At 45.8% G+C, this 16,679-nt stretch overlaps 1 protein-coding gene across 7 annotated transcripts in view; it reads right to left on the bottom strand.

Moving 5' to 3' along the window:
* LOC125446801 (creatine kinase U-type, mitochondrial-like) overlaps positions 1-16,679 on the bottom strand; it is a 50,265-nt gene that overhangs the window by 14,112 nt on the left and 19,474 nt on the right. For all 7 annotated transcript variants that reach the window (XM_048520637.2, XM_048520634.2, XM_048520631.2 and 4 more), the window contains exons 3-6: positions 16,346-16,544; positions 14,081-14,176; positions 12,299-12,520; positions 11,112-11,197 (exon numbers count right to left, since the gene is read on the bottom strand). In XM_048520637.2, the coding sequence (XP_048376594.1) occupies positions 11,112-11,197; positions 12,299-12,520; positions 14,081-14,176; positions 16,346-16,544 (603 nt within the window). The remainder of the gene's footprint in view (positions 1-11,111; positions 11,198-12,298; positions 12,521-14,080; positions 14,177-16,345; positions 16,545-16,679) is intronic.

Here is a 16,679-nt window from a genome sequence, read left to right as displayed (position 1 = left end):
GGTGGTGATGAATTCTCAGGGGAATGTAGCACCGACAGCCAGGATTCTGGAACTCTCAGGGGAATGTAGCACCGACAGCCAGGATTCTGGTTCTAATATAATGAGGGTTACATCAGGTTCCAAGTGATTGATTGTGATAGGGGACTCTCAGTCAGAGGCACAGACAGACGTTTCTGCAGCCGACAGCGAGACGTCAGAATGGGGTGTTACCTCCCAGGTGCCAGGATCAAGGATATCTCGGAGAGAGTGCAGAATATTCTCAAAGGGGAGAGAGACCAGCAGGGGATCGGTGTACACATTGGAACCAACAACATAGCAAGAGGAATGAATGAGATTCTGAGGAGACAATATTGGAAGTTAAGCAGGAATTTAAAAAGTAGGTCTGAGGATAGTAATGTCTGGATCATTCCCAGTGCCATGTGCTGGTGAGGGTAGGAATAGGAGGAAAGAGCAGATGAATGTGTGGCTGAGGAGTTGGTGCAGGGTAGAAGGGTTCACACTTATGGATTGTTGGAATTTCTTCTGGAGTAGAAGTGACCTGTATATGAAGGATGGATGGCACCTGAATTGGAAGGGGACTATTTTACTAGCAGGGGCTTTTGCTAGAGCTCCTTGGGAGGATTTAAACCTGTAAGGGGTGGGGGTGGGAAGGGTGGGATGCAGGGAAATAACAAGGAAAGAGATCAGTCCGAGACGGAATCAATTCGGTGTGGAGCTGGAGGAACAGAGTAGGTCAGACAGTATCAGAGGAACAGGAAAGCTGACCTTTTGGGTTTACACCTTTCGTCACGCCTGGGGAAGGAGAAGGCAGCTTGGAAATGAATGGGGGTGATGGGGAAGAGGGAGGATATGTGGCTGCAGGTAGGGGGTGGTGGGGATTGGTCAGTGGGAAGGGAAGGACAGGAATGAAGATGGACAGGTTATATCAGGTCAAGGGGGCAGGGATGAGAGGGAGGGTTGGACATGGGGTGAGGCCAGGGGGTGGGGAGATTTTGAAACTGGTAAATTCTATTCTGAGCCCATCAGGCTGTAAGCTCCTAAGGTGGAATAGAAGGTGTTGATCCTCCAGTCTGTGTGTGGCGTCACTGTATACTGGAGGAGGTCCAGGATGGACCTGTCAGCAAGGGAGTGGGAGGGAGAGTTAAAATGGTTGGCAACTGGAAGGTGTTGTTGATTATTGCATACAGAGCACAGATGCTCTACAAGTCTGCACTTGGTGTCACTGATGTAGATCACATCGGGAGCTACAGATACCGTAGACCAGGTTGGAGGATGTACAGGTGAACCCCTGTCAGATTTGGAAAGATTGTCGTGGACCTCAGATGGAGGTGACAGGGTGAGTTGTAGGAGCAGGTGTCGCACCTCATGTGGTTGCAGGGTAAGGTATCGGGTGTAGTGGGGTTGATGAGGAGTGTGGAGTGGATGAGGGAGCTGAGGAGTAAGTGGTCCCTATGAAAGGCAGATATGGGTGGGGAGGGAAATATCTCGTTAGTGGTGGGATTGGATTGCAGAGGGCAGAAGTGGTGGAGGATGCTGCACTGGATGCAGAGGTTGTTAGGGTGGTATGTTAGGATCCAGGGGAACTCTGTCCTTATTTTTGTTGGGGGGGTGGTTTTGAGGGCAGAAGTGTGAGAAATGAAAGAGATGCAGTTGAGGGCATTATGAATCAATAGAGGGGGGATGCTGCAGTCCTTGAAGTAGGAGGACATCTGGGACATCTGGGAGTGGAATGCTCCATCTTGGGAGCAAATGTGGTGGAGGCAGAGAAATTGGGGGTAAGAGATCATATTCTTGCAGAAGGGTGGGTGAAGATTGCCATGGGGGTCAGTGGGTTTGAAGTAGATTTTAGAGCAGAGACGTTTACCGGAGATGGAGACAGAGAGGTCCAGGAAGGGGAAGAAAGGTGTTGAAGATGGTCCAGGTGAACTTGAGGTTGGGGTGAATGGTGTTAGTAAAGTTGATGAATGTCCAAGCTCCTCGTGAGAGCCCGAGGCAGTCATCAATGTAGCGGAGGAAGAGGTGAGAGATGGTGCCAGTGTAGCAGTGGAAGAGGGACTATTCCGTGTATCCTATGAAAAGGGAGACATAGCTTGGACCCATGCAGGTGCCCATAGCCACTCCTTTAGTTTGTAGGAAGTGGGAGGAGTTAAAGAAAAAGCTGTTGAGGGTAAGGACAAGTTCCATTAAGCGGATGAGGGTGTCGGTGGAGGGGTCTGGTTGGGCCTGCGGGGCATTAAGAAGTGGAGGGCTTTTAGGCCACCTGCTTGAGGGATACGGGTGTCACTGAGATTGGGTGTCCATGTTGAAGATGAGATTTTGGGGGCCAGGGAATTGCAAGTCTTGGAGGAGGTGGAGGGCATGGGTAGTGTCCCAAACGTGGGTGGGGAGTACCTGGACTGGGGGAAAGAAACAGAGTCAAGATAAGTGGAGGTAAGTTCAGTGGGGAAGGCGCAGACAGAGACAATGTGTTGGCCAGGTAGATTTTGAGAAGAAGCTGGAAATGGGCAGAGTGAGGTTGGGGAACGATGAGGATGGAGCTCTCCTGAGGTGATGAGGTTATTGATAGTCTGAGATAATGGGAACTGCAGAAGCTGGATAATTCCAAGATAATAAAATGTGAGGCTGGATGAACACAGCAGGCCCAGCAGCATCTCAGGAGCACAAAAGCTGACGTTTCGGGCCGAGACCCTTCATCAGAGTGCTCCTGAGATGCTGCTTGGCCTGCTGTGTTCATCCAGCCTCACATTTTATTATCTTGGAATTCTACAGCTTCTGCAGTTCCCATTATCTCAGACTATCAATAACCTCATCACCTCAGGAGAGCTCCATCCTCATCGTTCCCCAACCTCACTCTGCCCATTTCCAGCTTCTTCTCAAAATCTACCTGGCCAACACATTGTCTCTGGGGTCAAAATTGAGCGACTGTAGGAGGAGATGTCAGAGAGCTATCGCCTGGCCTCCGCGATGTAGAGGTCATTAAGGGCTTAGCGAAAATTTGTAGCTCAGGTTGTGGATACAGTTGTTCATTAGCTCGCTGAGCCAGTTGTTCAGTGGTGTGCAGATGTTTCATTATCTTTCTCGGCAACATCATCAGTGCGAACTCAAATTGAAGCATTGGTGTTCCACTTCCTTTCTCTGGGGTGACGGTCTTGTCACTTGCGGCTGTGTAGTTTTAGCAGCAGTCTGTATATGGGATCTATTTCTATGCGTTTGTTAATGGAAGCTCATGTTGAGAGCCAGACTTCCAGAAATTCCCTTGGTGTTTGGTGTCCCAATACGGTCACTTTGTGCCAGTTAAACTGATGACGCTGATTGTCTGTGTGCATTGAGACGAGTGAATTGGGCATGTCTTCTTACTGTCAGCTGGTGTTCATCTATCCTGGTCATCAGTCTCCTCCCTGTTTATCCAATGTAATGTTTATTGTGCTGGCTGCATGGGATTCTGTATATCACATTAGTCCTGTTTACTGTCAGTATGCGGATTTTAGTCTTTGATAACATTTGGCAGAGTGTTGCTGTAGGTTTGTGTGCAATCATGATCTTGTGTGGTCTTAGGAGTCTGGTCATTATTTCTGATGTATATTTTATACAGGCTAGTGTTGCTGGTGTCTTATGTTGTACTGTGTCTTTTAACTGTCATCTGTTTTGTAGGCATCTGCAGATGAAACTTCTTGAGTTTCTATTGTCGGTGAAAACATTGTGTAGGTGTTCCTCTTCCATTCTCTGAGTTCTGGGGTGTTGCAGTGTGATGCAGCTCATTTAACTAGCAGCTCTGTTTGTATATGGTGGTGTTGTTGCTGTTGAAATGAGGATTTGGTGCATGTGGCCTTCCTGCATACTTGGGTCTGGATTCGCCGTTAGTCAGTGTCTCTATCATTACATCTAAGATAGGGACATAAGTACAGCTTTAATGTTACCCATAATCAAAAATGCTACCCCCTGACTTCTGTCTTGCCCCTCCCCCACTTTTGACCCTTCCTATAGCACCTGTCCTCTGGAATGTTAAACTCCCAGTCCTATCCATCCCTGAGCCATGTTTCTGTAATTGCTATGACATTCTATTCCCATGTTCCCAAGACATACAAGGGAATTTCTGGCAGCCTCAACACAGGACTCCATTAACAAACACAGAAATAGACCCTGTATACAGACTGCTGCTAAAACAACAGAACTGGAAGTGACAATACCCATCGCACCACAGGGTCATATAAATCTGAAGGAAGCAGAACACCAGCGCTTCAATTAGAGTGCCAATGTTGCCCAGAAAGGTAACAAAATGTTCGCACACCACAGAACAACACGCTCAGTGAGCCAACAGACAACTGATGTCGAGGTCAGAATGACATACCACTGCCACTCCAGCTCCACACCATATCACTGCCACTCCAGCCTCACACCATCAGCAGGTTTGATGGTGAGGTTGGGGTTGGAGCAGGGGGAACGGAGGGCTGTGCATTCCGTTGGGGAGAGGTTGGAGTGAGTGAGAGGAGCGGAGAGATTCAGGAAATTGATGTCGTGATGACAGTTGGAGATGGAGAGGTTTTTTTCTGGGGAGTTAATACAGTTGAGAAAAGGGTTAAGCAAACAGTCAGGACAGGAAGGAACAAAGCAGAGAATGAGGTAGGACTGATACATTAAACTGCATTTATTTCAATGCAAGAGGCCTAACAGGTAAGGCAGATGAATTCAAGGCATTGTTGGGAACATGGGAATAGAATGTCATAGCAATTACAGAGACATGGCTCAGGGATGGATAGGACCAGGAGCTTAATGTTCCAGAGTATAGATCCTAAAGGAAGGGTCAAAAGGTGGGAGGGACAGGACAGAAGTGGGGGGGTAGCATTTTTGATTATGGATAACATTAAAGCCTTACTTAGGGAAGAATTGCCTGGGAATATGTCCAGAGAAGTTATTTGGGTTGCACTGGGAGATAAGAAAAGGATGATCACCTCATTGCGATTGTACTATAGACCCCCCAGTAGTCAGTGGGAAATTGAGAAACAAATTTGTAAGGAGATCTTAGTTATCTGTAAGAAAAATAAGGTGATTATGGTCGGGGATTTTAAAGTTCCAAACGTAGACTGGGACTGCCCTCGTGTTAAAGGCTGCAGAGGAATTTGTTAGGTGTGTACAAGAAACTTTTCTGACTCAGTGTGTGGATATACCTACTCGAGAAGATTGAAAACTTGACCTGCTCCTGGGAAATAAGGCAGGGCAGGTGACTGAGGTGTCAGTGGTGGAGCTCTTTGGGGGCAGTGACCACAATTCTATTCAAGCAGTGATAGAAAAGGATAGACTGGATCTAAAAGTTAGAGTTCTAAATTGGAAGAGAGCCAGTTTTGAGGCATTTGGCAAGAACTTTCAAAAGTTGATTGGGGCAGATGTTTGCAGGTGAGGCTGGAAAATGGGAAGTTCTCAAAAATGAGCTAACCAGAGTCCAGGAACAGTACGTTCCTGTTGGGGTGAAGGGCAAGGGTGGTAGCTGTAGGGAACGCTGGATAATTAGGGAAATTGAAGTTGCGGATAAGAAAAAGAAGGAAGCATATGTCAGCTACGGACAACAGGGATCAAGTGAACCCTTAGAAGAGCATAAAGGCAGTAGGAATGTACTGAAGAGGAGAATCAGGAGGGCAAAAAGGGGACATGAGATAGCTTTGGCAAATAGGATTAGGGAGAATCCAAAGGGATTTTAAAAATACATTAAGGACAAAAGAGTAACTAGGGAGAGAATAGGGCCCTTTAAAGACCGGCAAGGACACCCATGTGTGGAACCACAGGAGAGGGGGGAGATGCTAAATGAGTATTTTGCATCAGTGTTTACTGTGGAGAAGGATATGAACGATATAAAATGTAGGGAAGTAGTGGTGTTCTGCGAGGATCTGTTCTGGGGCTTCTGCTGTTTGTAATCTTTGTAATTGTCTTGGATGAGGAAGGGGAAGGGTGGGTTAGTAAGTTTGCTGATGACATGAAGGTTGGTAGAGTTGTGGGCAGTGTGGAGGGCTGGTGTAGGTTACAACAGGACATTGACAGGATGCAGAGCTGGGCAAAGTGGCAGATGGAATTCAACCCAGAAAAGTGTGATGTAACTCATTTTGGAAGGTCACATTTGAATGCAGAATACAGGGTTAATGGCAGGATTCTTGGCAATGTGGAGGAACAGAGGGATCTTGGGGTCCACGCCCATAGATCCCTCAAAGTTGCTACCCAAGTTGATAGGGTTGTAAAGAAGGCATACGGTGTGTTGGCTTTCATTGGCAGGGGATATGAGTTTAAGAACCGTGACGTTATGCTGCAGCTCTATAAAACTCTGGTTAGACCACACTTGGAATATTGTGTTCAGTTCTGGTCACCTCTTTACAGGAAAGGTGTGGAAGCTTTAGAGTGGGTGCAGAGGAGATTTACCAGGATGCTGCCTGGACTGGAGGGGAGCTCTTATGAGGAAAGGTTGAGGGAGTGAGGGCTTTTATCATTGGAGTGAAGAAGGATGAGAGGTGACTTGATAGAGGTGTACAAGATGATGAGAGGCATAGATAGAGTGGATAGTCAGAGACTTTTTCCTAGGGTGTAAATTATTTTTAAGACGGGGCATAATTTTAAGGTGATTGGAGGAAGGTATAGGGGAGATGTCAGAGGTAGGTTCTTCACAAAGAGAGTGGTGGGTATGTGGAATGCGCTGCCGGCAGTGGTAGTGGGGTCAGATACTTTAGAGACTTTAAGCAACTCTTGGATAGGCACATGGAGGATAGTAAAATGTAGGGTACACAGGGTAGATTAATCTTAGTAGGATAATAGGTCGGCACAATATTGTGGGCCGAAGGGCCTGTACTATTCTATGTTCTATGATAATAGCGACATCTTGAAAAATGTCCATATTATAGAGGAGGAGATGTTGGACATCTTAAAAGGCATAAATCCCCCAGACCTAATTGGGTGTACCCTAAAACTGTGTGGGGAGCTCAGGAAGTGATTGCTGGGCCCCTTGCTGGGATATTTGTATCATCGATAGCCATGGGTGAGGTGCTGGAAGACTGGAGGTTGGCTAACGTGGTGTGACTATTTAAGAAAAGTTGTAAGGAAAAGCAAGGGAGCTAAAGACAGGTGAGCCTGACATCGGTGGTAGGCAAATGGTTGGATGGAATCCAGAGGGACAGGATTTACATATATTTGGAAAGGCAAGGACTGATTAAGGATCGTCAACGTGGCTTTGTGCGTGGGGAATCGTGTATCATGAACTTGATTGAGTTTTTAGAAGAAGTAACAAAGAGGATTGATGTGGGCAGAATGATGGACGTGGTCTATGTGGATTTCACTAAGGTGTTTGACAAGATTCCTAATGGTAGACTGGTCAGCTAAGTTAGAGCATATGGAATACAGGGAGATCTGGCTGAAAGATAGAAGACACAGAGTGACGGTAGAGGCACAAAAACAGAAGTTTCTGGAAAAGCTCAGTAGGTCTGGCAGCATCTGTGAAGAAAAAAATCAGAGTTAGCGTTTCAGGTCTGGTGACCCTTCCTCAGATCTGGTGGCAGACGGTTGCCTTTCAGACTGGAGGCCTGTGGCCACCAGGGTGTCACAAGGATCGGTGCTGCGTCTGCTGCTTTTCTTCGTTCATATAAATGACTTGGATGTGAACATAGGAGGTATGGTAAGTAAGTTTGTAAATGACACTAGAATTAGAGGTGTAGCGGACAGCGAAGAAGGTTACCACTGAGTACAATGGGATTTTGATCAAATGGGCCAATGGAACAAGGAGTGGCAGATGGAGTTTAATTTAGATAAATGTGAGGGGCAGCATTTTGGAAAGGCATTTCAGGGCAACAGTAAGGTCATGGGGAGTGTTACTGAACAAAGAGACTTGGAGTGCAGGTTCACAAGTCCTTAAAAGCAGAGTGGCAGGTTCATAGGATAGTGAAAGCATTTACTGGTTAGTGCATTGCTTATAGGAGTTGGGAGGCCATGTTGTGGCTGTGCAGGACATTGGTTAGGCTACTTTTGGAATACTGTGTGCAGTTCTGGTCTCCCTGCTTTAGGAAGGATGTTGTGAAACTTGAAAGGGTTCAGAAAATATTTACAAGGATGTTGCCAGGGTTGGAGAGTTTGAGCTATAGGGAGAGGCTGAATAGACTGGGGCAATTTTCCCTGCAGCTTCGGAGGCTGAGGGGTGACCTCATGGAGGTTTATAAAATCATGAGGAGCATGGGTAGGGTAAATAGACATGGTTTTTTTGCCTGGGGTGAGGGAGTCCAAAACTAGAGGGGCACAGGTTTAAGGTGAGAGGGGTAAGTTTAAAAGGGACCTAAGGGGAATCTTTTCACACAGAGGGTGGTGCATGTGTGGAATGAGCTGCCAGAGGAAGTGGTGGAGGCTGGTACAGTTACATTTAAAAGGCATCTGGACGGGTATATTAACAGGAAGGGTTTAGGTCGATATGGGCCAGATGCTGGCAAATGGGGCTAGATTAATTTAGGAAATCTGGTTGGCATGGACGAGTTGGACCGAAGGATCTGTTTCTGTGCTGTATTGGCGCTGTGGCTTGTGAATCCATAGAGCACAAAAACAGGCTGTTTAGCCCGTCAAACTAATGATAGCTCTCCGAAAGTGCATTTCAATTATTCTCACTTGCAGCTCTTTTGCCACAACGCTGCCAGTGTTTCCCCAACTCCAGAGTTTATCGAGTTATCATTTGAAAATTACTACGCAATCTGTTTCCACCCCCCACTTTCAGATCATCACAACATGCTACTCAAAAACACATCTTGCTGCTCAAGAAGATTTTTTCTTTTACTCTAGTTCTGTTTATCCACGATATAATTAGTTTAAATATACAGGTAAGGGCAGGATCAAGGGGTCAAAAGTGATAAGATGTGAATTTGGTAAGGTAAATGTCATGTCCCACCTAGATAACGAATAGTGATTAATAGAACTGGAGCTCATCCTTATATACCTTCTAACCTTTTATTCACAGCCAAAGACATTAAAAACATGGACCTCCTAACTCAGTAATCATCATTTCAGTCTGCAGTTCAGTTAGTGCTTACTGTCTGAGGATAATTACATATTTACGTGCTATACAACTAACAATTCTTCACTGAGAAGCCACGAAGCCAAAGAAACTGACAAATCAAATAATGAAGATGAAATTCATGGAATTATTTCAAAAACAAATGGAATCTGCAGGGTGAGTAAGGGGGAGAGGGATGGGGAATGGATGGGTCTTTTCTCAATGACGCTCTGCCTCAGTCTGTCTGCTTGCGAAAACTCTCATCCATGTCTTTTAGATGCAACCAGATTTTGTTTATACTTCATTTTACCCCCTGAGCTCACACTGACTGCTCACAAGACCATCCTCCCCTGACAATCCCTGCAACGTTCTCCAGCCCCGCAACCCTCTGAAATATTTGCTGTCCAGCATGCGTCCTATTTTTATCTGTTGCACTAGCCAAGGCCATACGTTTGGGAATTGCCTTGCTGTACCTCCTGTTTCTCCCCTCTCCTTGAAGCTAATCTTTTGGCCATCTGCCCTACAGCTGCTTTTAAGGTGCATTGGCAAATTCTTTGTTAGATTTTCAAATTCTTAGGTCATTATTCAATGACAGACCATTTTTTCTCACAGCTGGTTCCTGCCTTACTGTGTGTTTCCTACACATTGTTTGAGATATGAATCTCTTGGCTTTGGGCCATTGTGTATCCTGTGGCCTCACTTCAATGTAAAGATAATTGAACAGACTCCACTCCACCAGACTAATACTGAGCCGCCACTAATCCAATTTGAGATTGGCTGACTGAGGATTAATAGACCTGTTATGGGTGAGGTTTGCCCTGCATAGTTCTGCAGTCTGTTGTCACGTTGCTTGGAAACGGTATTTGGTAACGATGGAAACTGGCATGAGTGATTATGCAAATGAACAAAGTCAAACTTGGGCCTCTGACGTGAGATTTAAAACACAGATATTCAGTCGATACGTGGATATTCGTGACTGGCTCACAACTTTAACCCACACTAGTCTTTCAAGTTAAATTGTGCTTGATAAATCAAGTTGGTAACTCTGGTTGGAGCTATTCTTGGAGGTTTGTCAATGTAATGGCCTAATCACGTAACATGTGACATGGAATCGCATGCTATCTGATCACACGCTCCTGTAATAACATGGTTTTTTTAGAAATGTTGCATTTATTTAATAAAGCTCACCTCCCCTTTGTCGTTAAGTCTGAGTGCTTGTGACTATACATTGACAACGATTGTAGGGAAAGTAACAAGATCTGTCCATCAAGGAACTGGGGAATCCGGGGGACAGAGGAGAAACCCCGATATAGTGTTTGTAACAAGGTCAGGCAGGTGGATCTCATAGAATATGAGTTTCCTGATTGGGGCTGTTAGTCTGGGCCAATCAGGGAGCCCTGGCTGAGAGAGGAGTGTCAGAGGTTCTGCTTTCCCTGATAGCTGACTCTGAGGGAACTGCATCAGTGTCCAGGACTCTCCATGTGTAAATAAAGGGTGACTTGGTGATGAGATACTGACCTCAGTATTTCGCCCGGGGTCAGGGGGAAGATGGAAGCCGAGTGCGGCTCTTGCTATCAGCTTGACCGGAAATATTGAGAATGTTTCCCTTCTCTGGAATCCCAACTTCCATACTCTTAAAGGGATCAGAAATTTCCATCCCAGAACATGGCCAAATTGAAGTCCAGTTGGGAAATGGGAGCCACTGCACCAATCAGTCTCCTCTACCATTCTGTGAATCTATGAATTAAGGTTAAGCGCAAATTCACTGTCTTATAGTGAGTTTCTCCTGCACTGTGTCTATTATTCCAGCTGATTCATATTCTCCGGGGAGATCCCCCATTAAACAGCCCCCAACAGTCTTCAACATTCCATCCTGGTTCTGTAAACATCTCTGACTCAACAATCAACCAATTTCAAGATGGGAATGTTCAGTTGACCTCCCTCCTTCCAACGTCAACAGTTTCATGGAAGGATTTCTCCTCCCGACTGCCCAAAGAAGGCCTTTCTGAAGCCATACCTCAAGGCTAGATTTCAGGGATCCCACTGTTAGCCCTTTTATACCTTGAATTAGGGCAGAATGACGGGATAGGAGTTATACTGATGAACTCACCAGATACCACGTGCATCGGGCCAATCCCTGGCCATACCTGCAGCAGTTAGCAAAGGTGACACCGGTTTGTCAAACAGGAAATGATCCTGTGGAAATAAATCATTACATTCATTAAAATCTGTTTACCCAGGGACTAAGCAAAGTGACAACTCTGGATCAGTGATTGCACCTGTGTCTCTGAGACACAAAACAATTTGGGACTTGAGTGCCTAATTTTCACTGCCCCCCATCAAACACTGCCAGGACAGGGACAGCACGGGGTTAGATAGAGGGTAAAGCTCCCTCTACACTGTCCCCCATAAAGGACTCCCAGGGACAGGGACAGTATGGAGCTAGATACAGAGTAAAGCTCCCTCTACACTGTCCCGATCCAACACTGTCAGGACTAGGGCAGTTTGGGGGTAGATATAGAGTAAAGCTTCCTCTACACTGTCCCCACTGAGCACTGACAGGACATGGGCAGTATGGGTCTAGAAACAGAGTAAAGCTCCCTCTATTCTGTCCCGATCCAACACTGTCAGGACTAGGGCAGTATGGGGGTAGATACAGAGTAAAGCTTCCTCTACACTGTCCCCATTGAGCACTGACAGGACATGGGCAGTATGGGTCTAGAAACAGAGTAAAGCTCCCTCTACTCTGTCCCGATCCAACACTGTCAGGACTAGGGCAGTATGGGGGTAGATACAGAGTAAAGCTTCCTCTACACTGTCCCCATTGAGCACTGACAGGCCATGGGCAGTATGGGTCTAGAAACAGAGTAAAGCTCCCTCTACACTGTCCCGATCCAACACTGTCAGGACTAGGGCAGTATGGGGTTAGAAACAGAGTAAAGCTTCCTCTACACTGTCCCCACCAAATGCTCCCAGGACAGGAACAGCATAGATTTAGATATAGAGTAAAGCTCACTCCTTCCTGACCAACAATGCCCCTCAATCTCAAACTGAGAGGAAATCCCCAAACACGCCAATTGCTATTGTCCATTAGCATAGAACGAAGGACAGCATGATGCTATAGGGCCCTGGGAGCTTGATAATTATTTGACAAAGTCTTACAATGTTGAAGCCTTGCGGGTACAGGAAACATTTAGGACAAATTTGAGTCCAGTTGGAAAATACTAGTGTGGAAGCCACTCTCACTGCACCAGCCAATTCCCTGTAACTAAGTTGAATTGTGGTTCCGTGTCTTACATCAATGAGTTGCTGCTGCTCTTTGTCTGTCATACTGTTCAGACTGTAGTATTTTCCAGCTAGATCTCCCTTTAATCCAGCTAATGCCTCAACAGTCACCCTCTCCACTTCTCTCCTCTCAGCCCGACTGCAGGCAGGAGGCAGGCTGAGTCCTCGGATACTTCGACCAGTTCTCACACGTGAAGAAAGAACATAGTTTTCATCAAGCTGTCCATTCCTAATCTGTAAAGGAAGCAATGATAGGAAACTGAGATAATGGGAACTGCAGATGCTGGAGAATTCCAAGATAATAAAATGTGAGGCTGGATGAACACAGCAGGCCAAGCAGCATCTCAGGAGCACAAAAGCTGATGTTTCGGGCCTAGACCCTTCATCAGAGAGGGGGATGGGGAGAGGGAACTGGAATAAATAGGGAGAGAGGGGGAGGCGGACCGACAATGGAGAGTAAAGAAGATAGGTGGAGAGAGTATAGGTGGGGAGGTAGGGAGGGGATAGGTCAGTCCAGGGAAGACGGACAGGTCAAGGAGGTGGGATGAGGTTAGTAGGTAGATGGGGTGCGGCTTGGGGTGGGAGGAAGGGATGGGTGAGAGGAAGAACCGGTTAGGGAGGCAGAGACAGGTTGGACTGGTTTTGGGATGCAGTGGGTGGGGGGGAAGAGCTGGGCTGGTTGTGTGGTGCAGTGGGGGGAGGGGACGAACTGGGCTGGTTTAGGGATGCAGTAGGGGAAGGGGAGATTTTGAAACTGGTGAAGTCCACATTGATACCATATGGCTGCAGGGTTCCCAGGCGGAATATGAGTTGCTGTTCCTGCAACCTTCGGGTGGCATCATTGTGGCAGTGCAGGAGGCCCATGATGGACATGTCATCTAGAGAATGGGAGGGGGAGTGGAAATGGTTTGCAACTGGGAGGTGCAGTTGTTTGTTGCGAACTGAGCGGAGGTGTTCTGCAAAGCGGTCCCCAAGCCTCCGCTTGGTTTCCCCAATGTAGAGGAAGCCGCACCGGGTACAGTGGATGCAGTATACCACATTGGCAGATGTGCAGGTGAACCTCTGCTTAATGTGGAATGTCATCTTGGGGCCTGGGATAGGGGTGAGGGAGGAGGTGTGGGGACAAGTGTAGCATTTCCTGCGGTTGCAGGGGAAGGTGCCGGGTGTGGTGAAGTTGGAGGGCAGTGTGGAGCGAACAAGGGAGTCACGGAGAGAGTGGTCTCTCCGGAAAGCAGACAGGGGTGGGGATGGAAAAATGTCTTGGGTGGTGGGGTCGGATTGTAAATGGCGGAAGTGTCGGAGGATGATGCGTTGTATCCGGAGGTTGGTGGGGTGGTGTGTGAGAACAAGGGGGATCCTCTTAGGGCGGTTGTGGCGGGGGCGGGGTGTGAGGGATGTGTTGCGGGAAATCCGGGAGACGCGGTCAAGGGCGTTCTCGATCACTGTGGGGGGAAAGTGATAGGAAACTTCATAGTTTGTGCTTATCTAGGAAGAGTAGGCAATAGTGAACCTCTCCTGATTTTTATTTCCACTGTTTACTCATTTAATCCCCTTCATTTACACATTTAATTCTCCCACAGCCCCCCTGTATACACTCTTCCCCATCACTGTCTATACCCACCCATTTAATCACCCCCATCTCCACAGCCCCATGTACTCTCCGCCTATCACTGACCTCATCTGCAGGAAGCACCTCAGAACATTCTACCAAGTTAAAGAATGTTATTTAGCATCAGCCATCGCTCACACATTTGCTTTTTCGCAATTCTTTGGCACTATATATTTGCTGCTCACTTTGCTTGCATCCAGATCTGTAGGATGTTTCATGATTTTAGGATCATATCCATTGTGCCTTTCCATAATCACAGGGTCAAAGATATCAGCAAAGACCTGTATAACATGAAGAGACATCATCAGGTCGTATTCCCTGAAGGTCATGCAACAACAAAGAACACAGCACATTAAGTACTTATTGTCACGTTGAGAATGTGATGAAAACTGTTCACTCATTAAGAAGTGTTCTCAGGATGGGTACAAAGAAATGTCAGAGTTCTGAGGAAGGGTCACTCAACCCGAAACGTTAATTCTGCTTTCTCTCCACACTTGCTGCCAGACCTGCCGCGCTTTCCAGCAATTTCTGTTTTTATTTCTGATTTCCAGATGTTTTTTAAGTTTTTACAAAGAAATGTCTTCTCTACAACTACAGATAATTCCATCGACAGTTCCAGAACATGTATAGCATGGAATCAGTTACAGAGTAAAACTGTGTCTACACTGTCCCTACGAATACTCCCAGAACAGTTTTGGCTAGTGTTAGATACAAAATAAGGCTTAATCTACACGATCCCAATCAATCATTCCCACGACAGATACAGCACAGAGTTAGATACAGAGTACAGCTCCATCTTCATTGTCCCCATTGAAAACTCCCAGGACATGTACAGCATGGGGTTAGATAGAGAGTAAAGCTTCCTCTACCCTGTCGCCATCAAACACCCCAGGAACAGTTTCAGCATGATGTTAGATACAGAGTAAAGCTTGCTCTATTTTGTCCCCATCAAATATTCTCAGACAGTGAAAGCACAGGATTAGATACACTATAAAACAGTACAGTTTCCTCAACAAATACTCATAAGACAGGCACAACATGGTGTTAAATAGAGGAAACTTCTTTCTACACTGTCCTCATCAAACACTTCAACATCAAGCTTACTGTCAGCCATTTCACATTCAAGTTTCTCTCTGCACTTACAGTCGTTTTGGATGTCAACAGTCTGGGTTGGATGTGACACTCAGCACCAATGTGAAAAGTCAATGTCTAACCCATTCTTATCCAAACCCTCCCCACTCTACTGATGTAGCCTATTTACCTTTGTAAAAAGTACTGTGTCTGGTCTCAGATAGAAGAACCTGGTAATACATTCATGTGGTGAGTGATTTTGCTTTTGATATCCCAACTTGGAAAGTGCAACGAAATCAATGTCAAAAATGTCTGGTTGTTGAAATATAGAATTTGGGTAACACACCCAGTTCAAGGCATAACTGATTTACAACACTGACGTGCAAATTGTAAGCTAATATTTCATCTTGGATAATAAGCACCTATCATCCTGCTGGCAAACAGTACAGATTGGAACTGCTGTTTGTTTAATCTATGGTTATGTTAATCATTGACTCATTTTATTGGTTGTAATGTGCTTTCATTTCATATTCTGAAAGACGAAGGTCTGAGATAATGAGTTCCACTTCATGGAATCTCACCCACCAGCGCATAATTCAGGCACTTTGATATTCTGATGATCTGAGCCTCATTCCTTGGGACTGAATTATCTATTGGTTATGAGCTAATTTTTCATGGATCAGTTTCCCACCAAGTAACCAGCAGAAGAAATAAAATGCATTCTGGCCAACATAGAGTGGAGTAGGGCCATCCATTTGTCAACTTTAGATATTCATTTGTTTCCTCGGAAACCCAGATGAAGGTTCAGGGATGTCAAAAGATGTGTGAAAGAAAGCGAGCTAAGTGCAGTGGTCATGGTTGTCTAACGCGAGCTTGGGTTTTCAGATTCTACATTATTGCTGAAAAGAGAGACTTCTCGCTGAAACTTTTCATTTTGCATTTATCAGGATAAACACAAACTAATTCCAATTTTCAAATGACCATGACAATTCATACGACAGGAGGAATAGATGCTGATTGGTCGCCAAGTCAATGTGGGTTGCTTTCTTTAGGGCAATGCTTTGGCGAAAGGGGATCTAAGAGCTTTCCCAAGGTGCTGGATAATTGAAAAACATTGCAAGGCTTGAGAATATTTCTTTTGTCTTCAGAGAAAGGGTCCTTGCATGTGAATATAAATTGCTTCTAGTAAGTGTAAATGGACCATACTACAAACACAACTGATTATCTTTACATGATTGTGACTTTTAGCACACTCAGGTGATATCAGGATCTCACTGTTACTCAGGCCCCTGCATTAGACCATAACTGTATTTTGTTGTGCTATAAATTAGCCGGTTCAATGTTTCTCTGTGTCTATAATCTATGTCTGGCTTCCTTACCTCATAGGATTCTTCATCCCCCGCAACCATGCCCACAGTTTTGATGAAAGGGTGCCCTGGATTGTCCACTCCAGTCTGGATGCACTGATCTAGTGTCCAGCCACTAGATGTAGTCTTGTCCCGAAGTTTGGCATAGATGGCCGGGGTCAGGCAAGATGCCATGCAGTTGTTATGCTTTCGGAGGTCAGGATAGTCAGCGCTGAGAATATAAAGCAGAATGAATGTACACATGCAATAATGCCTGAATTTATACAGTGCCTTTAATGTGGCTAAAAAAGGAACTATGAGAAATAAAAACAGAACAAGAACTGACACTGGCCCAAAGAAAGAAACA

Source organism: Stegostoma tigrinum, chromosome 36 (assembly GCF_030684315.1).
Source record: "Stegostoma tigrinum isolate sSteTig4 chromosome 36, sSteTig4.hap1, whole genome shotgun sequence".
Classification (NCBI taxonomy): Eukaryota; Metazoa; Chordata; class Chondrichthyes; order Orectolobiformes; family Stegostomatidae; genus Stegostoma; species Stegostoma tigrinum.
The sequence above is the reverse complement of the archived record's forward strand: the minus strand, read 5'-3'. Positions and strand labels throughout refer to the sequence as shown.